General features: G+C 34.0%; 2 protein-coding genes across 4 annotated transcripts; one reads left to right on the top strand and one right to left on the bottom strand.

Annotated features, from left to right (window-relative positions):
* Positions 1-220: 220 nt before the first annotated feature.
* LOC114410168 (mini-chromosome maintenance complex-binding protein-like) lies at positions 221-4,998 on the bottom strand. Its single transcript, XM_028373994.1, has 14 exons — positions 4,755-4,998; positions 4,547-4,660; positions 4,333-4,440; positions 4,082-4,204; positions 3,744-3,788; positions 3,220-3,339; positions 2,927-3,082; positions 2,683-2,757; positions 2,432-2,545; positions 2,054-2,256; positions 1,833-1,968; positions 1,387-1,614; positions 948-1,015; positions 221-836 (listed from the first exon to the last, which is right to left on the bottom strand). The coding sequence occupies exons 1-14, from the start codon at positions 4,920-4,922 to the stop codon at positions 722-724; spliced, it is 1,773 nt and encodes a 590-aa protein (XP_028229795.1). The 5' UTR covers positions 4,923-4,998; the 3' UTR covers positions 221-721.
* A 3,745-nt stretch (positions 4,999-8,743) lies between these two features.
* LOC114410167 (exosome complex exonuclease RRP44 homolog A-like) lies at positions 8,744-24,647 on the top strand. Of its 3 annotated transcripts, none has more exons than XM_028373992.1 (24): positions 8,744-9,139; positions 9,262-9,399; positions 9,484-9,641; positions 9,835-9,890; positions 10,037-10,159; positions 10,309-10,439; positions 10,533-10,773; positions 13,224-13,377; positions 15,742-15,982; positions 16,956-17,112; positions 18,123-18,191; positions 18,516-18,641; positions 18,741-18,793; positions 20,225-20,331; positions 20,804-20,858; positions 20,981-21,080; positions 21,532-21,643; positions 22,495-22,615; positions 22,861-22,920; positions 23,007-23,112; positions 23,194-23,289; positions 23,566-23,647; positions 23,738-23,803; positions 24,027-24,647. In XM_028373992.1, the coding sequence occupies exons 1-24, from the start codon at positions 9,086-9,088 to the stop codon at positions 24,220-24,222; spliced, it is 2,802 nt and encodes a 933-aa protein (XP_028229793.1). In that variant the 5' UTR covers positions 8,744-9,085; the 3' UTR covers positions 24,223-24,647. The 3 variants fall into 3 exon arrangements, with proteins under 3 accessions (XP_028229793.1, XP_028229791.1, XP_028229794.1); XM_028373990.1 differs by having other exon boundaries at positions 8,745-9,139; positions 13,221-13,377; XM_028373993.1 differs by lacking the exons at positions 8,744-9,139; positions 9,262-9,399; positions 9,835-9,890 and having other exon boundaries at positions 9,490-9,641; positions 13,221-13,377.
* The last annotated feature ends 1,126 nt before the right edge of the window (positions 24,648-25,773 follow it).

Raw genomic sequence — 25,773 nt, 5'->3', positions numbered from 1 at the left:
TTTTTTTTACCGCGATATTTATACATTATTGTCATGTTGTGTTAATCCATCTATCTATAAACTTTAGAAACTTGTACTTCTAGCAAACTTAACGGCTACTATATATTACTTTTTTCAACAATCTCTTTTAGTATTAGTTCTTATTTAATCTTTCTTTTTATCAGCGGAAGACAAATAAGATCAAATGATGTTTAGGTAAAGACATCAGCACCAAATAAGGTACTATAATTCAGAAACAATTTTAAATTATAATTAGTCCTGAAGGAAAAAGTTAAGGCGCAGATCCCCACCCCACCTCCCCCGCCTGCGCAGCCCTAAGGCCTTATGGGGTTATGCCATCTTCTACGGATCTTTACTTCAATCCAAGCTAACCTTTCTATGTTCACAGCCATTTCACAATTTATGGCTGAAAAAACGCTTGGTGCACTCGCTTCTATGCACATATTACATTTAGAACATGTGCATATGAAAACAGGATATCTACCTGAATACTAACAAAAAACAAGGCAAGAGATTCGTACAAGGATTAGTAAAACGGCCTTATATTGCATTTTACTGAATTCACAACTTATGGAACCGACTATCTGTCTTTTAAGTATGCTGGCCAAATAAGCACCCATAAAGACAGCTCTGGTAATCAGAACTAACAGCCAGACCCTTTGAACTGCACTCATTTAAAACCTTGTACAAATTGGTACCACTTGTGCTTCCATATTGTGTCTCATTGTAGCCTCTCTCTTCGCAGCCTCTCTAGTTCCTTGACCGTTTGCCAATGTTCTAGTGACAAGCTGGTCTCACCATAGCTCAATGACATGAGACGGCCCATTGTTACCAATCTGTGGGAGAAGGGAAACAGGTGTAAGAGGTAGGGGAACAATGATTCAATAAAGTTGTGCTACGGAAAAAGAAAAATGCTACCAATACATGTAGAATAGTCACTAACTAACCTGCTTAAGTCTTGGGAGCTCAAGCTCCTGTCTGCTTGTCTTGCTGCAACTAGATCAGTTTCTACCACCTGAAAACACGCAAATGCGCAAAGGCTGTTATGCATTCTCCATCATAACATTTAATTATGCACTAGAAGTTATGGGTAAGCTAATAGGTGGTTTCAACTAAACAATGAAGGAACTAGAGTGCCAACATTATGTTTCCCCCCTGGAATGTATTCTTGTAAATATAAATAGTGAATTATATGTGTATCTTCAGCTGATAATTTTATGGATTGAAGTGGAAATGGAAGAATAAACCTAAAATGTCACTTCAGGCGAGCTTAGAAATTTGTTGGTTGCTGAGTATGTGTAGGCTAACGGCTAAATAAATTATTCACAACTAGCTTGACCCAGAAGAACACTTGTTCGTGAATACTAGTGCCAACGACACTCATACCTTCTGCATTTCTGGTTCAATAGTGTGTGATAGCTGTCTAACAGTGGCCAAATACCACCTCCAAGCCTCCAAAGCTTCTGCAGTCACAGCTTCAGAGCAACTGGTTGCAGAAGGCCGGAACGGTACAATTACATCAGCTGGCAAGATATTTGATTTCCCCTCTGACAAAACTAGCAGTTGGAAATCCGTTGCCATATCCACTTTATAGTACTTGAAATCATATTCAACCTGAAACACATAACAAGTGCATGTCATCTTTAATAGTACCTCCAAAAAATTAGTTGCAAACAATCAAACTGGAAATAGAGATTGTTTCTACATATTAGCAAGTTCACAGCATATAATGGTTGATAGAGGTTCCCAACAGTTGCACAAGGCATGCACAAATTATAACTGAAAACACGAGAGTTCAATAAGATAAAAGGGCTAGACAGGCAAACAATTACCTTTTGCAATTCCATTAAATTTTTCAGCAGCCTTGTATTCTCTACCCCTACAGAGTTGAGCGTTCCAGCTTCTAGTTTGGTCTCATCAACAATCAAGTGTGAACCTTCAGCTAGTTGAAAGACTCCAGTTTCCAGCCTGGAGTATTAACACTAAAAGATGTGAATATATTTGTATACTGGGAAGAAGTCCATGTTCAGAAGGACTAATAAAATGTAAGTACCTGTTAGTATCATAATTCTTTTTTGGCACAAGTGAAACAGTATTCAAATATTCAACTGTAAGGGGTATGTAAAATGTGAATGGCAGGAGGTTCTTCAGAGCAGCGCTTAATGGTTTTCCAAATACAGACACAATTTCTTTGCTAAAACAAGTAAGATTTAATGAAAGCTTTCCCACAGCAAGATCATCTGCTCTAGCATGCACCTGTTCAATAACGATCCATCAAACAAATACTCTCAAAATGGAGGGTGGAGGAATTAGAAGCATACAAAGAAAAAGCATGATTAGAAATGGGAAATAAGCAATATGAAGAACAATAAATAGAACATTTACAGTGCATAAAATGACTAAAGAAAATGATCTATTAAGAACCGCATACGTTGGATAGAAGATGCAGCAACATGAAATGAGTAGCGAAATCATCATTGCCAAGAACAGCCGTGAGATGCCTTAGCAATGCTTCCCTGATTTCTCTGACCAAGTTGGGTCTTGGCTGTGAGATCAAACACATAATTTTTTCAGCAAGGTGTTTTTAAGCTGAGACAATGATCCAACTCGAGAACTAAACAATAACACAACATGTACTTTGCTCAGATGAATAAAAAACATTTAGGTACATAAGAAAGCTACCTCTACAATAGGGTTATGCTGAAGGAAGTCGTGAACCGCTAATTTCCTGTGAATAAAACAATGAAGGTATGGCACCTGCAGAAGAGGGGAAAATGCAAATTTAAAAACCAGATGTTGGGTGGACATAGACATGATACACAAATGCATATGCCTCTTGGTGGTTGTTCCTAAAAGAACAATATAGCCTCTTATTATTTCCCATAGATCAAGTGGCCCTGCTCAAATGCAAAATCAAAGCGCATACCTTGCTAGGTGGGAGATGGCACAAAGGATCCTCAGAAATCCCATCTGATAAATCACAATCTTCATTGTCCTCTTCAAGCTCTAGGTCAGATGTAAGGATACCCACAAACTCAAAAATGTCATTCAGTTTCAGTTCAGAATCTGGAGAATCATATATCTGGCATAATACAGAGGAAAATGAGGGAAGAAATTGCTATAATTCCATGAAATTAGAATAATAATAATAAATTGATCTTAAAATATCAATAAAATACATCCCCTAAGAACTTAGAAGTAAAAGAGACGAATTCATACCTTCACAAGACAGGGAGGTGAATTGCTATCAAGACCAGACACCAAACTGGTACCAGAGCTGGCAATCTCAGTCGCAGCTCCTCGAGAATTAGAAGCAAGGGAAGAGTGTTCACCTTCTCTCTGTAAAACAACCATGAAGATTAATTCTCAAAAACCATAATAGAAGTTTGCAAGGAGCAATAAAAATTAGACCATCTGGTATCATAAATTGAAAAAATACAACCGGACCTAACTGTCTGTATAACTTATAAACCTCTCAAGACCTCATAATTTGTCATCTAAATATGATACTGATGACTTGAATGAAGCTTGGTATGGCTTTACTCAAATTAGGATCACAGATATCTTAGTTTGAATAAATGGAAATTGAGAAATAAAATTAAAAGCAAACCACCATGGAACAACAGAAATTAGCACAGTTTTTGGCGAACCACTTAACAAAATATTAATAAAGCTAATCTTTGGTTGATTATTTTCTGCAAGTAAAATCCATTAACACAATGTCAGATGAAAGCTTAGTATACCATTCTTTTAGTATTTGGAGAATTCTGAACCTCATCACCAGAGACCTGTGAATAAGCATAGACCAGTTAGAAAAATGAAAAAAAAAAAACTAATTGTCCTGTATCTAGCATTTCCAAAATTTATAATGAAAACCTATAGATTCCAAAGCATCACCTTTATCTTGAAGCACAAATGAAACAACCAACTCAACATCCAAAACATATTACTAGACGGACCAATATGGCTAAACAATAAGAATGTAAGGCCCTAAATGTTTCAGGGGTTCATATACCCATCACATGATGATTTAGAGGAAGCAATAAATCAATAGAAGCAGTAACACAAGGCCAGAAATTACAGGCATATCAGAAGACTCATCATCTTCTCTCCTCCGTTTTTCTCTATTCTCTGATGTCCGATCCATAGATAGATGGCCAAATTCTTCAGTTGAAACTTGAGTCCATGGACTCAATCCCGGAACCTACATACAAATAAACAAAGCTAATCCTTCAAAATTCTACAATTTAACCAAAATCATCAACCATTTATACAACAAAAAACTGAACATGGGTGAGAAAATAGAGAAAACAGCAACCCCAAATGCCTCACCGGAACACAATAAAGCAGTCGACGTTCCCAGATTCGCATATCCGCCGAAGAAGCCGTAAGAGATTGAGAAGCATCCATAAACTTGTTGGTCCTCCACACCGAACCATCCTTCAATAAGCATACACCCAAAACAAAATTTAACATTTTCCCTTAAATTAAACCTAATGCTCGAGGTAACGAATCTTTAAATTAACAACGCGATAGAAAAGAAAACCTTATAAGCGCCAACGTAAAATTCATTCCCGAGCATGTCTTGTATCATCCCGCGAAACCGAACGAGAGTATTGGGCTTCACCCATTGGATGGTGGCAGGGGTCAGAAGAGGAACCTGTTCCATTAATTAATCAAAAAATTGAGAAATATTAGTATTATAATTGAAGATTAGGGTTTTGTTTTTTTCTCTTGGAATTTTGAGATTGAACCTGAGAGAGTCTGGACGGATCTGAGAGGAAGTGTTGGAAGAGGGGTAAGACGCCCCAGTCGCGGCCGTCGAAGGCGGAGGGATCGGGAACGGAGGCTACGGCGGCGTCGAAGGTGGATCTGACGGCGCCCAAAGGGTTCGCCAGAAAATCGTACTGTGGGCCCACCATCGCTCACTGAGTCGTGACTCGCTCGCTCGCTTCACTCTGTAGAAAATAGAAATCGGAATGAGGAACGGTTTTCAGCCGAAGGCACCCTTTTTATGTCATCGTTTCCCGCCAAATCTTCTTAGCCGGTTCCTTCCCGCCATTTTGCTCTATCATATATTTTTATTTATTATTTCATTTCATTCACTACTCATACAAATCCTAATTTTGTTAAACATTTCTGAATTTTAGCTATCAATAAGCTGTTATAAGTGAAGTTTTTTAGTATAGAATTAATTTAAAAATAATTTTTATAAAAATAAACTAAAAAAATAACATATATAATAATTTATAATTGACTGAGAATATAAATTTATTTAAATTTATGTTTTATTATAATGTGTGATTTCTCTACTAGAAGAAAAAAAATTATAAATATATTAAATTAATAAAATTAATATATTTATCTTTTTTTAATTTAATTTTGATATGAATGAGAATATCATATTGCAAGACTAAGTTCGAGTAAAAAATTACCTTACTCTCATAATTACCCACCAAAAATTATGACATAATTGGTCAGCTTCTTCGAACACATCGTGGGAGAAAAAACTGACCGCATCGAATGAAATGGGATTGCGGAGAGGACAAACTTGGAGAGGGTTAATCTCCCCGCAAACAACAAATTCTTAGCATTCCAAGTGCTCAATCTACACTTTATATTATCAATTGGACAATTGCACTCAAAATCTTATTAATTAGGATATGTTTTAATTTGTGTTGTTTGGGATTTGTTTCCTCTATTATGGTGAGAATTTGTTACAAATAATATTGGAATTCGAAATTATTATGATTTGTTTTGGAATTACCCTTCATTACTTGATTTTCCTACTATTCTTTATAGACAGGAAACCGTGTAATTGAAAACCATCAAGGCAAAACTAGGTGGAGGTATAGTGGCATTGAATGTTACCATTACCTTAACCAATTAATTAAAAGGGTATTTTTTAATAAAATTAAAATTTATGACATTATTAATTAAAACTAACTAACAAATTCGTTTGTTTTGATGTTTAAGAAAGTTTTTTTTTTTTTTACTTTTTGTATTTTCAATTTTAAATTTGTTCAAATGCATGGTTATTTGTATGAAACTTCTTCCGGTTAAATGGATAATGCCACCAATTTTAAATTGGTTCAGATTATTTTATAATGACTTTAAGCTCTCAACGATTTTTTTTAATTTATAACACCACTGTTGTGTGATTTATATGATTTTTTTTAGAAAGAAAGTTTCAGAAAAATAAAGTTGAATTGATGCATGTTTGAGTAATTTGGTGGAGTTTTGTGTAGAGTCAAATGTGCTCTCCACTGTGCATCTCAAGAACCATATCCTCCTCTTTATTCAAAATGTATGGATGACTGTAAAGCAAAGTGTAACAATTTGTTCAACCATTTTGTCTATAATTGTATTACTAGTTGTGACTTGATTAAGTCTCTTGGTATCAATATTGGTATTTATTCTCCTACCACAATAACCTATTTTAATGATTTTACAAATATCTTTTGTAATTGAGTTTAGTAATTATGTTTTAACTTGTTTTTACAATTTACTTTACTTGTCACCAAAGTGATGACAAGTAAAATGGTGAATATTTGCTTGCAAGCATCTCAAAATAAAATAATAATATGCTATAAGTGATGAGGAGGAAGGGTGAAATAACATCCATGCATGATTGTAATCAATAAATCATAGTCAATAAGTAACATCTACTATTTATATTTGTAAAATTATTTTTCTTATGTTTCTTTCAAGCAACCAATGTATTGACAGGACAACTAAAAAAGTAAAATGAAAAGTTCACAACCAAAGTTTATTAAGAAAAGATATTAGAATTTAAAAAAATGATATTTGAAATCAAAATTTGAGTTTGAGAGTTGATAAGCGTAGGAAAGATATTAAAATCGCATAACATTTATAATATAGATTGTGACCTTTGATTAAATGTGTAAAATTAAGACAATTTTTAAAATATTTGATTTTTTCCTTTTAGAAAAATAAATTTAAATGAATGAATGATATTAATCATAAAACTAGACTATGAAAAATAATTTTGTTTCGACCATTTGATTTTTCTCCCAATATCATTTAGTGCATTCAGTTCTTGCGGATTAGGACTAATCTCAAAAGTAACAAAATTGACTTTAATTGATATAGTAAGAAATTTTGACTTTCTACCAATGTATTCTATTTATCAAATTTAAAATATATAGTTAAATTAAATAACATGATTGAATATTTAAATAAAAATTATTAAATATGGCATATTTATAATTTTTTTATGCACGGCTTGTATTTAAAATGAAGATCTTCGATTTATAATTTTATAGATACTTATTGTTAAAAATGAACAAATAGTCAAATTACACAATGTCACTAAATACTACATTTATTAAATACTTAAATATGTTATTGTCCTTGAAATATTATCTATTTTTGTATTGGGCTTTAATATATGATTTTTTGCATTTGATCATCGAAAAAATCCTTTTTGCTCCGCTTAGTCCTACCTCCCCTTAGTAGGGATATTTTAGTGATAGGAAATATTTTATGTTTTGTACTTGTCATTATATTGACTTTGTTAGCTTAACGCATCTCTCATTATATTGATTTTGTTAGCTTGACGTATCTTGTCATCTGATGAAAACACACTCAATAAAAAAAAAAGAGTGCCTGAAAGAAAAATCATGAAATATTATTGACACCAAAAGATTAATTTAGAAATATTTAGGAGTCCACTTTACATAGCCAACGTAATTGCAGAAATGAAATACAAATAAAATAAAATAAAAATTAGAAAACAAGCGCAAAGAAAATATTTATTAGAGAACAAATCCAAAAATTATATAATTTTGAGGGATAAAAAATCATACATTCATTACATAATAAATATCAGGAGATAACTTAAAATTTATAACAAATATAAATATAAATTTGAATGTTGTTTTTAAATTATTTTTTTCTTCAATAAATCCATTTATCTTTTAAAATCAAATTCTAATTAATGACTAATAAAATATTTTTATTAGCTATATAAAAATATATTAAAACATACTTTTTAATTGTATTTATCACGACAATTTGTTAAATCAACGTTATTAAAAAAGACTCACAAAACAAAATTTTCTCCTATAAATTAGCATCAATATATTACTTAATGTTTTTTTCTTAAAAGAATATTACTTAATATATTATAGGATCTCTGATGTAATTCCAAATTTTATTTCTCTCTTAGCTAAATGTAGCTTTTATTTCTTTTCCACATGCTCACTCGCCCACAATTTTTTTTTTTAAAAAGATATCCAATTATGTGAATATTAATGAATACTAATGCTTTTGTGTGTTTATATTTTTTTTGATAAAATTGTAAATTTAGTCCCTAATTTATCTTTAGTTTTAAATTTGGTTCCTTAATAATTTAATTCACAAAATTTGATCCTATTTTATAAAATTCCATACAATATTAAGATGTTAATATTAAAATGTTGATTGCCCACATTTTGGACTAGAACAGGAATAAATCAAGGACAAAAATTATAATTTTTTTTTTATCTTTAACACTGACAGAGTAAAGATTGGACTTTGAACAATGCAAAAAAGTAAATCGTAGATTATCAAAGATCATAGATAAACATGCATGCAGAAAAAAACATTAATTTAAAAATAAATATACACATCAATTTTATCAAATGTACATATCATAGTAATCACAGCATCATAAGGAAAAAATGTACAATTCGTTATAATTAAGAAATTAATTGTATGATTAAGTCATAATTAATCATAGGGTAATTCGGTCAAATTTCCTACACCTTTCGCACCACTTAACACGCTACAATTCTCTTGAACTGCTTGCCCTCTGCTACCTCCACAGTGCCGCCGCTGCACGCCCGCACCTGCGTCCTGCTCCGACACTCCGGCGATTGTGATCACCGCCGGAAAACACCGCGGTCCTACTCCCAACACCGGTTCCTTTCTTAGGCGCTAAGGTGAATTTTTTTTCCCGGAAGAATCAACTTTTTCTTTTCCACGCCAGCATCTTCACCATTCCAAAGTAGAGAAAGCTTCGAAACGAACACACTCTCCAAGTAGGGTTACTCAGCGCAGAGCAATCTCCTCCGCTGTCAACATGCTCCACAACAAGTCCTTCGTCAAGAAAACCAAAGGTGGCAAAGTCATAAAGGTACACACTTCTTCTTCCTTTCTAACCCTAACTTACTCAATCTCTTTTCTTTATATTTTTTATGCCTCTTTTATTTATGAATTAATTAATTATTTTTTTTTGTTTTCTTTGTTTGGGAGTAGCAAGTGCGGGAGCACTACCTGCGCGACGATATATACTGTGGCGCACCGTTTTGCACCGTTTGCGATTCTTCCAGTGCTCGCCTCAGTGCTTCGCCTTCCATCATTCTCGTCGTCGACACCAATGTCGTTCTCAACCAGGTCCGCTTCCTCCTCTATTTTTCTCGCCTTAATTCAACTGAGGCTTCTTTTTTTTGTGAATTGGAATGTGTGTTGTTGCTGCAGATTGATTTGCTGGAGAATCCGGCAATTGACGATGTTGTGGTGTTGTCCATTGTGTTGGAAGAGGTTAAGAACAAGAACATGTCTGTTTACAACCGTATAAGAGCTATCTGTAGCAATTCCATGAGGAAGTTCTTTGTTTTTTCCAATGAATACCACAGGTAGTTCTTCTTGGCCCCCTTTTTCGTGACTTACTATTAGTTTGTACTTTGTAGTTAGGGTGAGATTGTGTTACAGTATTACAAAGGAGAGGAAGGGAAAATTAAGGATGCAGTAAGGTTGATCAGTTTCTTAATTTGTTGCATATCCAACAACTACCTATATTGATTTGATATTTTCTCTCTCTATTGGCAGGGATACATATATTAAGGAAATGAGTGGGGAAACTAAAAATGATAGGAATGATAGAGGTTAGCTTTTCAGATGGGCTTTGAATTTATAATTATTTTTTTTTATATTTTTATATGCTTTCTGGTTCATTGGATGGTTTTTTACATGAGTTGCCAATAAAGATAAAATTGTTTTGAGGCTTTAACTTTAAATAGTGGCAATGCAGCTATTCGAGTGGCTACTCAGTGGTATCAGAATCATCTTGGTGGTGCAGTAAAGGTGTTGCTTATAACTAATGACAAAGAGAACAAAAGGAAGGCTAGTGAAGAGGGCATTTTGGCCGAAACAGGTAGTTATCTTTCATGGTAATTGAAATGTATGTTGAATAGCTAGACATCCATTGTACTTCAGCTGTGTCTTTGAGGAATATCAAAACTAACAGTTTTGTTGAATGAAGTCATCCTAAAATCTTACTATTCAATTTGTCTTTTGTTTCAGTTGAGTCATATGTGAAGTCTTTGGACCAACCTGATTTACTTGATCTGCTTGTGCGGCCTGCATCTGAAGATGTGGACATGGAAGAGGTTGAAGATCTTAGACCATCCAAGAGGAAAGTCATCTACTCCGAGGTATCCAGTTAATTTCATTTCTATATAGTAATGTGTGTCTGCACATTTGGTTAAAATGACAGGATGGAGTATTGATGCTATATTAATTTTCAGCATAAGCCGATGTCAGAAATTACTTCTGGTTTGCATCGTGGAATATATCATCAAGGGAAACTTCGTGTTAACCGTTATAATCCATTTGAAGCATATGTTGGGAGTGAGAGCATTGGTGATGAAATAATTATTTATGGGCGCTCAAACATGAATCGAGCATTTGATGGGGATATTGTGGCAGCTGAACTTCTGCCTCAGGACCAGTGGCAAGGAGTCTCATCTCTATCTATAGCCCATGAAGGTATGTTAATTGCTAGATTATTTGTACCCTGCCATAAGGCAGACATGCAACTTGTAATAATCTGAATGAGAATAGTGGGTATATTAATAATTTTGATCATTCTTCGTAAAATGCACCCAAGTGCATGGAAAAAAAATTCATCGATAAAAAATATTTGAAGTCAAAGGAAGATATAGGACTTGGACCATATATATCTGAATGAGAATAGTGGGAAAAAGTAGAATTACGTCTACTTTCAATTGGTTTTGGAAAAGAAGAGCAGACATGTTGGTCTAATTGACGAGACTCACAAGATAACATTTGCGTATTTCAAGATTTGAGACCATATGCTTTGATTTTGACAAATTTGGATGACTGAGATCATCATGGAGAATCTTTGGGAATGTAGTAGTAGCAACACAAGGCATAGAAGGAGTTGATCCTATATAGTAGAGACCTTAAGATTTACATTCATTTGAGCCATACTATGTTAAACATCAAATGTTACTGGGCAATTTAGAGACCGAGTTAATTGACTTAAAAGAGATTAAATTAAAAGGACAATTAGGGATGTGAAAAGGACATATTTCAAGTTTAATGAAGGAGAGAGGGAAACTTGACCAATTCCTTTGGAAGTAACCTTAGACCCATTTGCTAATGAGATGAGGATATTTAGAAGGAGAATGAAGATAGGTTACTAGAAATGTTATTAGAGGCACTCTAATTGATTATCCATGGACAATTAGCAGATAGTGAGACACAAGCTGTTGAAGCAATAGTGGCAGAAGATAATTGAGCTTGGTTTGTGGCTTTCAATTGAAGATATTCTTCTTCAGAGAATTTGTGTTCAAATTTCTCAGACTTGGGAGACATTTGCCATCTTTTCTAAAAAGCCATGAAGAAAGTAACACATTTCTTGAGTATGGTCTATTGTTTAACCGTGTGAACTTGGTGTTTGGTGGAAATGGTGAAGAACCGGTTCAGCAACAAAGATCTGGTTCAGATCTAGATGTCATACGGTGGAGTGTGGTGGTGATGGGATACGCAGCGACGGTGGAGTACTTGCATGCACTTCGACGTCCAAGTTAGTGTATGAAGAAGATAGGGAGTAGATTATGAGAGTTGGGTTAAATTTCATACTTGGGGTTCGTTTTATACATGCAAGTTTGGGTAGGAAAGTTAGGCGGTTATGGTCACATGGTCCGTATGACCTGTCCAGGGTCACACGTTCTACGCTTGCCCCCTTGTTGGTGTTATGTGCCTCTCAAGTTATCGGTCCAGGTGAACTGGGTTGGTCTAGGAGATCTAGGTTCAGACCAATCCCGAGATACTATTCGAGAGCACTTTTGGTATCGTTAATTGTTCTCTGGTAAATTGGTTATCTTTGTAATGCTCTTGAATATCAATAAGTCAATTATGTTGGTGGAAAAAACACTTAAGCACAATCAGAAAAATTTCCTTTCTCATTTTCTCACAGGAGTAGAGTGCTGAACTTTTTGTCTGTCTCCATATAAAAAGAAATTCAATCATAAATCTGTTGCCTGGGTCCCTTTTCTATTCTTCCCATGAGAACTCCTGTTTTCTGGTTACTTTTGGTCTGCTAGTCCACTTTGCATGTAAGAAACCCTACTATGTTTTGTTATTTTCTACTTTTTATGATATTTTTTTGTCCAACAATGATAGTGTTCTCATTTTTTTTCCCTTTCGACTATATGTCATGAATTTCAATTTATTTTGAAATTTATGTTTCAATTCGTTAACTAAATAATGAGTTATTTGGATTCAAAATGCTAATATATGGATGTTTGTAATGTTTTATTTTGATAAAATATATTTTATGCTATTTCTAGTAATTTATCATAAATCCTACAATTTATGATGCATTTCAATTCACAAATAAGCCTTCCCATTCATTTTGTGTTAGGATCCAATTGCAAGTTATGGGACTTGTGTCCCTCATTGGAAGTATGGGATTCTAATATGGGGTTTATAAGGCCTTGGGCTCTCCAGTTAGAATAGCTAGTTTTTGTGGTGTGGTTCTCCCAAGGTTATTTTCATTTGGTTCATGATTTTTGACTAAGTCAGACAGTAATGTTCTTTGTGTACTTATATTATTTTTATTATTTTGGACGGAAAAAGAAACTTTATTACAGGAGAGAAGAAATACAAGGGAAAGAGGGGATGAGATGCCTTAGGACTGAAAGTACAATTACGTTAATACCAAGAGCTTTTCATTAGTGCTGCATGTTCACATATTTAAGTTATTGAGAGATTTATATTAAAGTTGCCTTAATATGAGCTGGATAAGTGTGAAAACATGCTGCTTTGTTTTCTTCTCTTCCATACTGTATTTGACCAGTGCATGCTACTTCTTAAGGCTGAAATAGCTTCAGTCTTTGTGTATGCACATGCCTGTGAACTTGTTTTTCTATTTGAATTCTCCTTCAAGTAATATTATTTGCTTGCAGAAGACGAGGATGAGGATGAAGATGTTCATCTAGCTCCAAATAGTGCTGATGATGCACCTAGAACTATTTCTCAGCAGGGTTCTTCTGAACAAGTAAATGCTGTGCCCAGTCGTCCTTCTGGTCGTATTGTTGGCATTATAAAGAGAAACTGGCATTCGTAAGTATCTTTTTAATTATGTGGAGCATGTTGGAAATATGTAAATAGTGTTTAAGTTCATTGTATAGGCTAATGAAATCATGCATTTATGTTAATTAGGTTAACAATGATTTGTGTGGTTATGATCTTAGTCATATAATTGAGCTCTGCTGTACAGTTTAGACTTTAGATGCATGGGATTCATCTGACGTCTCTTGTTTTCCTTTTCCCTTAACAAAGCATTTCTGTTTTACTTACAAACTGGTATTCATTTGATTGGAATCTGAATTCACCTTTTTTCATTAGAGGAAACTAATATCTCTTTATCTCCATTAATTAAGGGATGTTCTGCTATTGTCATTGTTTTATATCAGTTTTTGTGTGAATTAGTAAGAACTGGTAGAGAAATGTAGAGATAGATCTGAACTTAAATACAAAAATATAAAAGATGAAGTGTACCGAAGCGGCAATGTAATTTTGGATTTTTGGCTGTAGCTGTTGACCACATTTCTTCTAATGCTAATTGGCACCATATGTGAATGAGGTGCATTCATTTTACTAGCACATGAGCCTATGTTGCTTTCTACATCATTTTAGCATCAACCTATTTGGCTTAAAATGTTAAAAAGCACATAAAGGCAAACATTTTGCAGCAATGTTTTTGTGAACATTCTGTAGTTATTTTTCCTTATATTAATAAAAAATTTGTCCATGAGGAATTGCGGATGCATGTGGAAGGACTGGTGTAAGAAAGAATTCCACAAATATAAAAACAGAAATAGGATAAAAGGAAAGTGTTCTCTCATTCTTTTGGAGGGATTTTGGCATTTAAATTATTAAATACTTTAATTGGATGATGAGATCTATTTTTATCCCTTTTGAACAGCCAAAACTTTGTATTGGCTCAATCTTGAACTAATAGTTCCTTTAAAGATAGAAATGATAACCTCAGTCTCAACTTTGGTAAGTACCGATGATAAGGGAAAGTGCCTTCACAGTTTTTTCATAGCAGAATATGGATTACATTGCCCTTTTAGAATGCAACACTCTTAAAAATCCTTAACCATCTCGAGTATTGTTCCATGAACAAATCCTCTAAGTTAATACAAGGCAAATGGAACTGGAACATATAGGTCTGCTGGTTTGTTGTCAGAGATTGGGTGCTCTACACTCATGCAAGTTATGCTTGTCTGGCGGAATTTTTTTTTTTTTTTAAATTTTGTAGTCATTGTCAATGACCAAATATCCCAAAAGTTTACTCTCTTAGGCAAAGACTCTGCGAATGGTTTTTATATCTAACAGACCTCCTAAAACAAGTGTTCTTCGGGCCTTGAAGTGTGAACAATGCACAGGCCCACCTTCCTTGTATTGAAATTAAACTTATATCTAGAAAAATAGGAGCTGTAAAGATATAACTCTTGACCACTTATTCATAGAGGCTATGAAACGGTGTCAATTAATAGAGTAACCTATTGTTCTGTTTGTACAGTTACAATTCTGTTAGACTAATCTGTTAGTTAGCTCCTGAGTCAGCAGTTAGTTAGTTGCTTCTATGAGAAGCTTTGATGTTCTATATATACACTTTTTTCTCTGTAAAACACAATTAAATGAATAACATTTTCTTTCCCTAAATTCTCCCTCACTCTCTCTGTACTCTGAACTCTATTATCAATGATTAAATCTACCAAAGTTTAAGGGTGCAATTATTTTTACCTTGAGGACTTCTTCAAACTCCATTTCACGAAAGCAAGAAATTTTGTCATCCACTAAAATTGCCTCATAAATAGGGAACCTGGCAAGCAAACTGCAAAGCGAACAAATTCTAAATTGTTTGTTCACATTGGTGTAGGCTCATGAATGTTGTTTACATCTATTCATCTGCATATCTGTAGGACATTATTAGATGTGTACAGCATCTTTTTTCTGGGTAATATATTTGTAGCTGTCAAAATACGTTTACTGTTTATACTGTCAATGCAAATGGGATAGTTAACTTTATAATTAATCTTTGTGATGTGATTATGTGGCACACTAGCTACCTATTCTTTCATAGTTCATATGTCATACTTTAGGTAGCTTTAGGTGCAACACATAAGGTAAAAAATTAAAGTAAAATCAAAAGGAAAATTTGACATGTCTTTGAGCATAAAGGTTCATGTAGATTCTTTCTTTAAGATAGATATGCTATTTGTTCTTAGAAACGTGAAACCTTGTTAACTGATCAGAAATTTTTGTTTATTAAAATGTTGATCTTGTTAAACTTATCAGTTATCAGTACTTTTTGTTTGCTGAAATGTTAACCAATAAGTTTGTGTCTGTATATTTCATTTTCTAATTGTATATGTTCTGTTGTTTCATGATTGGTATATTTAAATCTCTTTTCAGGTATTGTGGATCTTTGGAGCCAATGCCTATGCCTGCAGGGAGTGGTGGTATTGCCCATGCCTTGTTTGTCTCCAAAGATCGCAGAATTCCCAAGATTCGAATCCAAACCCGTCAACTTGAGAACCTTTTGGATAAGAGGATTATTGTGGCAGTTGATTCTTGGGATCGTCAGTCTCGATATCCATCAGGCCATTATGTGCGAACTATAGGGGAGATAGGTGATAGAGATACTGAAAGCGAGGTATGGAAAATTGGATTTTGTATGATTTCTCTCTTTGTATGAATAGTGGGAAAAACAATGAATGAGTATGTGACAACTTCTACTTATTGCTATAATGTTTTTGATGAAACATGCATATAATACTGTCTAGGAAGTGATTTCTTTTCCCTTCATCTCATTATCTTCTGATGATTAGAATGTGAGATTTTAAAGTTGTGAAACTAGTATAATCATCAGTCACTAGAGCAAGTCATTAGGAACTTGGCAACATGCTTGTGCTCTCTGCAACTTACTCAGCTTGTTCCATTTTGTTGATGATTTCATTAACTAGAAAGGAAACAGAATTGCAATTCCCCTTCAATACATGCAAGGAACCACAGAATTGAAAATACCTTTCATACAAGCAAGGAAACATTTAAAATGTTTGCCACACTGTTGTAGGATGGTACATTGATACTTATCGGATACTGTCGACTTCAGAGTGCAGACATCATTAGATACTACTATCCTGCACTGTTTTCTATATGTTTATTTATTTTGATTTGATTTTTATTCCAAGATGGTTTTGTACATCAGAATTTGGTAAATGCTGGCTTTCAGTGTGTCTGTACTGACTAATACCAAATAAGAAAACCCTACACTTCCCCCACTTATGGAATGACCCATTTATCATTTTGTATTTGTGATATATTATGATGGTTTGATGAGTTTTCTTGGCATTTCATGACATATTGTTATTTTATTTTGAATCGTGTTGTACCTGAATTCTAATGTTTTGGCTAATGTCATATCTGTGTCTTGGCAGTTGCCAATATTGTATTTGATACTTGTACTGCTGTACTTAAATATGATCCATGCATCATAGAATACTCACTATTGCACATTTTCATATATCTGAATTCTGAATCTGATAATGCAACTATTTATTATATTTTTTAACTAACTAAACCATATTATGATATGGCATCTCTTCTCCTTTTTTGTTACAAAATAGGTGGTTTTGATAGAAAATGATATAAATACACGGCCATTCTCTTCACAAGTGCTGGCATGCTTGCCACCATTGCCATGGGTAGTCTCTTCTGAAGATTTGTCTAATCCAATCAGGAAGGATTTGCGTCATCTGCGTGTCTTCAGTGTGGACCCTCCAGGTGTGAGTCTTATTCAATTTCCATCTCTATTACTCAGCAAAAGGTGAAATATTACTGCATCATCAATTATTGAAAATTTAATATTTACTTAAATATTTTATATTTCAAAGATTGCTGGTAATGGGAACCAAGATCCAAGTGGCTTAGGAAGAATCCGTTGATGGATTAGAGGCAGTTATTATTGGGAGTACATGTTATATATAATAACTTGTATTAGTAATTCTGCTTTAGTTTTGTATTAGAAACTGCACAATAGCAGTTATTCATAGAAACCAACTGATGGCAGTTATGCGTTAGGATTATATATATTAGTAGGGTGTGTAATTAGGCAAGTGTGTTGTTATTTGCAGTTTGTGGGCAGAGAATACTCTGTAGGAAATTTTTCTCTAGGAAATCAAGTTTGTTGCTGTATTATGTATGATTTATGTGTTCAGGATTGTATTTTATCAGTTTATCAATTTGCTTGTCTCTATCAAAGATCTATACTGAGAAAATTGTTCATGGATTAGTCATTCACAATGTATATTCCAAATCCCAACCATTAAATGATATGACAATATAATATTTTTATGAATAAAAAATTTATGACGAAAATTTTCTTTGCAATTTCAACATGCCTGAGATGATGCAATCTTTAAATACAATTGAAACTTGTGGCGTGCCTTGGGGCAACCTGACCATGTCCCCCCAACAACAAAACCATATAATCTTGTAAATGATGCCTTTTTCTGCTGCTGAGTATTGTTTTCTTCTTGAATGAGTCAACTCGTCATTGATAATCAAAATGGAAGAGCTTATGTCTACTGCTGTTAAAAATGGACATAGTGGAATGCTGTTTTTGTGTTTCTATTTGTCTTTTTCCCTTTTCCTGATGTGTAACATTTGCATTTTCATTAATAGTTTCACTTGCTAAAGAACCATTTGAAATAGCTGCTTTACTTTGATTTAGAAGAGAACATGGTAATGGCATATAAGGCTGTTGTTGTATTTCTGCTGCTTCTTGCATGCAGGCTGCAAGGATATTGATGATGCACTCCACTGTCACGTCCTTCCAAATGGAAACTTTGAAGTTGGAGTTCGTATCCTTTGTTTGAGGACATTCATTTTACTGATGATGCATGTGTCCATAGGCTATATGTATTCAAATTAGCACTTGTGGGTTACTACAGTTGGATGGATGTTATGGTTTCATCATTTATTTGCATGCCATGGTAATTTTAGTTTGGCATATGGATGCCCTTTCTGACAATTTTAATTAACATACCTGCTTGCTATTTTGCTTCTAGCGTCCTTACAAAATATGGGTAGTGCTTTCTTCTAGTGTGCATGAATTGTATACTAACGTATGAAGCTTATGCTATGTAATCCCTCTATATGGTTCATCTTTAATGGATTTCTGTCAGATATTGCTGATGTGACTAATTTTGTTTATCCTGGCACTCCCCTTGATGATGAGGCTGCACAAAGGGGTACGTCTGTCTACCTTGTTGAGCGGCGGATAGACATGCTTCCCAAACCTCTTACGGAGGGTAATATCGTTCGACCTTCTTTTAACTGGTTTGAAAAAAAATGATTGCTGTGGTTATAGCAATTTCTTATGCCTTTATTGATAAACCTTTATCTGGCAGACATATGTTCTCTTCGTTCTGATGTGGAAAGGCTTGCATTCTCTGTCATATGGGTATGCATGATCACATATTTTTACCATGATTAAATTTATTGTGATCTATATTTTTTTGTACATGCATGTGCATTATTATAGGATAAAAATTATTATTTGGTTGAATCTTCTGAATATTTACCAAATAGTCACAAGCATCACTGAAATCTTTCAATTGCCTTTATTATGTCAGAAGTTTTGGCACTTGCCATTATACTTCAGCTGTGATTTTTTTGACCTCATTGTTGCAACATTACTGCTCTTATCACCAAATGTACACAATCAAGCTCATCTACAAACATGCAACCACCGTGTGACTGGTTTTTCTGCTTCCTAGTCTACATTGAACACTAAAAAATTTAGATTCGCAAGTTCCACTATTGCTATCTCCACCATTTTTGTTGCCTGAACTGTGTTGTGTATCATTCCTTTTATTCCAATTTCCATTAGTACCTTCCCCATCTACACTTCATTATTATCACTACTACTACTATTACCATCACATGCTATATCACATTAACACAGCCATAATTCACAATCTCCATTTTCTTTTCTTGTTATTTATTTAAATGAATTGGGACAATACTTGTTAAAGAAAATGTAATGCAGGCATGACACACCTGTACATAATCAGGGCTTGTTTGTTTATGCTTTTTAAAAAAGTGTATTCAAGGATGTATAAAAGAATGATGTTTTTTTTTAGAGATTTTTATAAAGTCTACCTATATTTGTTTTGGTTTCAATTATAAAAAGTACTTTTTATTTTGAAGAGCAGTTATGATTGCAGTTTTTTTTTTTCAGAAAGCTATTCAAAATAGCTTCTCGAAATAAGTGTTTTTTTAAAAACTTTTTTTTATGAAAAAGCTTAAACAACTGGGCTCACAATCAACAAGGTTATGAAGCAGTAAACAATAGCACAAGGAGCAGGAAGCATTTTTTTGAAACAGTCTCTTCTCACTAAACTTTCCCTCCTATTTCACCTTTTTGCATACATCTCTGTTCATACCATACACTTTACAACCAGTAAGAATGCCTATTTAGAATGTACAGTATAACACCTCTAACTTTATACAAAGTATGCTCCTCTGTGTGCTAGTCTCATAAACTGAATGTAGATAAGTACTTTCCATGCTACGTAATAGTGTATTTTGTTGTCATTTGCAACCATTATCAGTTCTCAGTTATTCCTGGTACATCGCTAGGGTGTTGGGGTCAGTGTGCATAATGCAGAAAGTGCATATGCATTTATATTAATTATTTGATATTCTCCAAGTTCATTGTATCTACTATGTCTTCAATAATATGGTCAAAATATGATTATGGCACAGTTTCAATATTTCAAAAGGATGTCATCTGAAGCAATTTATATTCAAGTACACTCCATTTTCTTCCCAGGATTGAACTTAAACTATTTGCCTGTAAAAAAAACTAAAACTATTTATGTGTGTTCAGGAAATGACACCCGAAGCAGATATTATTGCCACCTCATACACAAAAAGTGTCATAAAATCTTCTGCGGCATTGTCTTATGTTGAAGCACAGGCAAGGATGGACGATAGGTAAGCTTTTATTTCTCCTTAGATGCTTTGTAAAATAAATGATATGGATTGATGTGGTTTTTATTAGCATTCTTAGTTATAATCTAGATGGGAAAAATAATGTATTTTTCTTTTCTGGGATTCTGTTATTCCAGAGTATATGCCTGCTATAATTACTTATGAAATAGCTGTAGTGCAGTAGTGCTGTACTGAATCCAGGGAATCTTGCAAAACAAAATCACGAGGTAGAGGGGGTGTATTGACTGTATTCTGACAGTTATTAATCAAAAGCCCATACTGAATAACTGGGCTTACATTCATGCCATTCAAACTGTTTGTTTGTTGATCAATACTTTGTTGTTCAATTGCTTTATGTGCTTAGATGACCATGTTCTTGTGGATTGCTGATTATTTTTTGAAGCCTGTTACTTTGTCATGGAATTTCATTTTCATGGAAAAATTTAATTGCTTTATATTATGTCTCTTTGTACAGTCGATTGATGGATCCGATTACTGCAGATTTGAGGAATATGAATAGTTTAGCTAAGGTATGGAATTTGTGGATGCTCAGATGCTTGCTTATTGTTTTACTCACATAATTATAAGTATGGTTGTATTTTCTTGCTATATAATGAAATTAAAAAGTATAGCTTTGTTTATGACCTATCAGAAAATGAGATTAAGGCGTATTGAGAGAGGAGCTTTGACTCTTGCATCTGCTGAGGTCAAATTTCAAATTGACACGGAGACTCATGACCCACTTGATATTGGTATAATTTTCTTACATAATAGCATTTAACATTTCTTTTTGAGGTTGTAGAAGGTGGGCAATTGTGTATTCTTATTATGAAGTTCTGCTGGTGTCATCAAATTATTCATTATAGGAGCAATGGGTGTCATGTATTGGTTCTTGTCACACATTCCTGATGGGAGATCGAATATGTACTTTGTGATTCAAAGTCTCATTTCATTCTTGAAATATATTTCTCTTATTTTATCTAATCTGTAAATTTTCAACAGTAATTTATTTGCTTTCTCTTTAGTATGTTTAGTTTTACCTGTAGTTAAATTGGATATTTTGTAGGAGAGTGACTGAGTTGATGGTTTTGTTTTCTACTTTGCTTTTAGCTATTCCTTCGTGGAAGGAGAGGGAGAAAAAACAGTTTTTCCCCCTCCCTTTCTGATTTTAAAATTATTTATACTGTTTGATGTTATTTGCAGGAATGTACCAGATCCGGGAGGCCAACCAAATGGTGGAGGAGTTTATGCTTGCAGCTAATGTTTCCGTTGCACAACAAATTCTTAAAAGTTTTCCATTGTGCTCATTATTAAGGTTTTTTTTTAATCTGACTTTTAACTTTAGTTTTGTTATGCGTTTACAGTATGTCTAACTGCACCCTTGCCTCTATTCTATGTTTTTGCATGCCTTTTTTTTTTCTTTCCCTTTTTTGTTTGTTTGTTTTTCCATGTCAGTTACTAGAATTTAATTGTCGAATTGAGGATTACAAATTAAATTGGATATGCATTTAGTACGTCAATAGTTTTTATTCCATGGGCTAGTGCCTAGTACAAAAAATTTCTTTTAAAAGAGTTTTGGTGGATATAGTGGGGGAAAGCAGAATGAATCTTATAAAGCATAACTGACGTAGCACACTTGCACCCAAGAGAGCCAAGAATACGCCAGAAATGACATATATAGGCTAGATGTTTAGTCTCAGGTGTGTGTTAAGATGTCCTATATTGATTAGAGATATGACCAAAATACTCCTCCTAAGACTTAGGTAATTCTCACCTCTTGAGTTAGCTTGAGGTAGAGTTAGGCTTGATGCATTTCTAATATTGTATCAAAGCATTTTCAGTCTTGATATTTAGACACTTACAAATGTCTAGTCCTGCAAACTCCATGCTCAGGTTATCCAGTCTTGGGAAGGAGGGTTGTGTTAAAATGCCCTACATTGGCTAGATATATGGGCAAAATACTCCTCCTAAGACTTAGGCAATCCTCCCTCTTTGAGCTAGTGTTTGGGAGTTTGAGTTAGGCTCATGCATTTCTAATACCAAACATGCAAGATCATTTATTAGAAGTGTTGAATGTTCCTACATGATTGAAACTGTTCAAAGCATCTACACGTGGCAGGATTGTGTAATTGCTATTCTGGTATTCGTTTGTTGGTTCCTGTGTAGGCGTCATCCAACACCAACAAGAGAGATGCTTGAACCCTTACTACGGACTGCTGCTGCAGTTGGCTTGCACTTGGATGTCTCGTCATCAAAAGCGTTGGCTGATTCTCTTGACCATGCTGTGGTAAATATTTTATCTAGCATTTATTATTATTTTTTTCATCATTATTGTTTTTTAGTTGTTTTCCATCAACCATAATTATAAATATGCTTTATGGATGATTATTAGCTGTAATGATGCAATGGTTTGGGCTGCAGCATCTTTAATAGTTTCCTTTTTATAGCTTACATAGCTAGCGTAAGCACTTATTTTCTTAGGGTCTTATTTGGTCTCATGCTTCTCTCTCATATATGAAACACTTTTTTCAGGGTGATGATCCATACTTCAATAAGTTAATCCGTATACTGGCAACTAGGTGCATGACTCAGGTAAATTGAATTTGAATGAGAACCTAGATTTAGAATTTACAAGAAAAAATAAATTGAGTTTTTGTTTTGTTTTGTTTTGTTTTTAGGCAGTTTATTTCTGCAGTGGGGATCTTAGCCCTCCAGAATATCATCATTATGGGCTTGCAGCTCCTTTGTATACCCATTTCACATCACCTATAAGAAGATATGCAGGTAGGTATGCCATATTATAATAATATGTTTGCTTGGTCAATTGTGCACAATATTGTGAAGCGAAACTTTTTTCCCCTGCAGATGTCATTGTGCACAGGCTACTTGCTGCTTCTTTAGGGATATCCAAGTTACCACCTGTATTTCAAGACAGTCTCCAGCTCACTAGTATTGCAGACAGTATGAAATCTCCTTCATGATCCAATAGAACTTGATCATTTATGTTTGTCTTCAATTGTATCAATGCCTTTATGGAAGTTTTCTCTATGTTAGCTATATTCATTAGGAATCAAATATTTTTTTCTCCATGGGTTTTATTCCTTTGATGTGGGATATATGTTAATAATGCTTTTTACACATATATGTTAGGAATCAAATAATAATTTTTTCTTCATGGGTCTTATTCTTTGGTGTGACATCTATGTTAATAATGCTTTATACCCATATATGGTTCAGATTTAAATTATCGGCACAGGAATGCCCAGTATGCAGGGCGGGCATCTGTAGAGCTACATACTCTAATTTATTTCAGGAAGAGGTATGTGACATAACTTCTGCTCCCTGTTACTGTTATTTTTATCTACACTTAACAGCCTATTCTAACATATGTTGATCTTTGTTCACACAGGCCTACAGACACGGAGGGTAGAATAGTGAAAATAAGATCTAATGGATTTTTTGTGTTTGTTCCCAAGTAAAGCATCTTATTCTTACCTCGTCTCTTTCCTTTTTATTTTGCTTTGCTATATAACAGAAGGAAAGGTGAATACGGATAACAAAAAATAGGAGAAAAGAATGATCTGATTTAATCTGACCAGGAGATGGTTACTTCAGAAATGTTTAAGAAGCCAGCTATTTCTGTATACTTTCAGTGAGTTTGTCACTTATTGTCTGTATGGCCCTTTTACCCCTTACAGATATGGCATAGAAGGACCTGTATATTTGACAAAAGCAGAAAAGGGAAGTGGAGAATGGTATGTAGATGAGCAACAGCAGAAGATTAAAAAGATGGATGGTAGCCTTTCATACAACGTTTTGCAGACAGTCCAAATTCACATGGAGGTTGTGGAGCCTCAGCCTAACCGGCCAAAACTTCAGCTTACCCTCATCTAGAGGTATATGAGCATTGAACAACAGGCATGCCTCGAATATAACTCCTATGTAGATTGCCATATGCATCTCAGCACTTTTCAATGAAGGTTTCTGGTATTGGAATTGGCCGGCATGAAAAATTATCGAATGAACGAAACATTGATGGAAGATTTTGGTTGGAGAAATTTTTTGTAGATGGAACATAAGATTTTTGGTTGACAAGGTAAGTTTTAGTTAGTCCTTTTGTAACTATTTGCTTTTAAATTGTGAAGTAAGACGTGGAATTTTTATACATGTGATGCTGTAAGCAAGCGTGAACAGCTCAAGTAAAAAAAAAATACGTTAGCTTAAATGTGCCAATATTGTATTTTGAAAGAATATCAGAATTGTTGCATTAAGAAATATGGAATCATTCAAGAGGCTCCACCAAAGTTTAGTTTCTTAAAGAGAATTGCCTACTTTATTTTTTCTCACTAGCATAGGTTACCCAGTTTGGGTGTTATATTGTCAATTTATCATCAACAATTGAATCTCATGTTTTTCAGTGGCTCACCGCTTTTAGGTGTGCACGAATGACATTCATAGAGAATTATATGCAGGGATATGGTAGCGAAGCGTTTGAGCGAGCAGCTTCGGCAAATTAGTGTATACTGTATTTTATTTGAGAAATGCTAGCAACACTCTTAGACACACTCTTTTAAATACACTTTCTCATATTGGTTGAAATTTATTGAAAATTACAAACAAATGACTCCCACATCTTATTAAATGATTCTCTAATGATTTTATAGTTTCCAATAAACTTCAACCAATAATAGAGTGTATGTTAGGAGGAGTGTATTAGAAAATGTGTTGTTAGCACTCAATTTTATTTTATATACTAGGTTGAGCATTTTTTCTTTTTGGGTAAACTGGAGAAATGTTGATTGCTGATTAGATAGAATCAATGTTTTGGAAATGGGAATTGGAATGAGCTGCAATTCTTGAGATATATGTAAAAATTATAGGGTGCTTGAAATAGGAATAACCTGCGCTACAGAAACGGCCATACTTGTTAAATTTGAAAATGTGAACTCACGTCACACACATACCCGAGTCAAATTTCTAAATAGGCCGTCAAATTTTATTATGTTTTTCATTCCTGTCAAAATTTTGTTATCTACATAAAAAACAGGGAAGCATGTCTTCATTTCGATAAGATTCATAACTTTTTTTGTCTCAATCATAATTTGTTCAGGGTCTACATTAAATTGAAAGTAACAAAGTCAATTTCAGTTGTCTAGAATTTTTTAGGTCGAACGACTAATCCAAAGTCTAATATACAACTTAAAGATTTTGAAAATGGATTTGATGAATTCACACATTCATGAATGAGTTATTGGATGAAGATCGGATGGCTTGTATTTTATAAATGATTTTAAGTCTGATTTATCAAAATGATATATAAGACATTCGATTTTCATTCAACGATTCTAATTATCTGATCATGTGAATGTATTTTCTGAGTTGTTGGATGAATTCTAGCTCTTGTAATTCTTCTGGTGAGAGTGAAAGTGAATGTGATGTATAACT

Source organism: Glycine soja, chromosome 4, assembly GCF_004193775.1.
Source record: "Glycine soja cultivar W05 chromosome 4, ASM419377v2, whole genome shotgun sequence".
NCBI classification, from domain to species: Eukaryota; Viridiplantae; Streptophyta; class Magnoliopsida; order Fabales; family Fabaceae; genus Glycine; species Glycine soja.
Note: the sequence above shows the minus strand (reverse complement) of the source record. Positions and strands in the feature narration are given on the sequence as shown.

Bases quoted from the DNA above. Each gene is read 5' to 3' on its own strand.
- LOC114410168 (XM_028373994.1), bottom strand. From the start codon at position 4,922: ATGGTGGGCCCACAGTACGATTTTCTGGCGAACCCTTTGGGCGCCGTC. The intron at 4,661-4,754 runs GTTCAATCTCAA...TTAATGGAACAG, and splicing joins ATCCGTCCAGACTCTCTCAG to GTTCCTCTTCTGACCCCTGC. The intron at 2,546-2,682 runs GTAGCTTTCTTA...TTGATCTCACAG, and splicing joins AGCATAACCCTATTGTAGAG to CCAAGACCCAACTTGGTCAG.
- LOC114410167 (XM_028373990.1), top strand. From the start codon at position 9,086: ATGCTCCACAACAAGTCCTTCGTCAAGAAAACCAAAGGTGGCAAAGTC. The intron at 13,378-15,741 runs GTAAGTATCTTT...ATCTCTTTTCAG, and splicing joins ATAAAGAGAAACTGGCATTC to GTATTGTGGATCTTTGGAGC. The intron at 18,642-18,740 runs GTAATATCGTTC...TTTATCTGGCAG, and splicing joins TCCCAAACCTCTTACGGAGG to ACATATGTTCTCTTCGTTCT.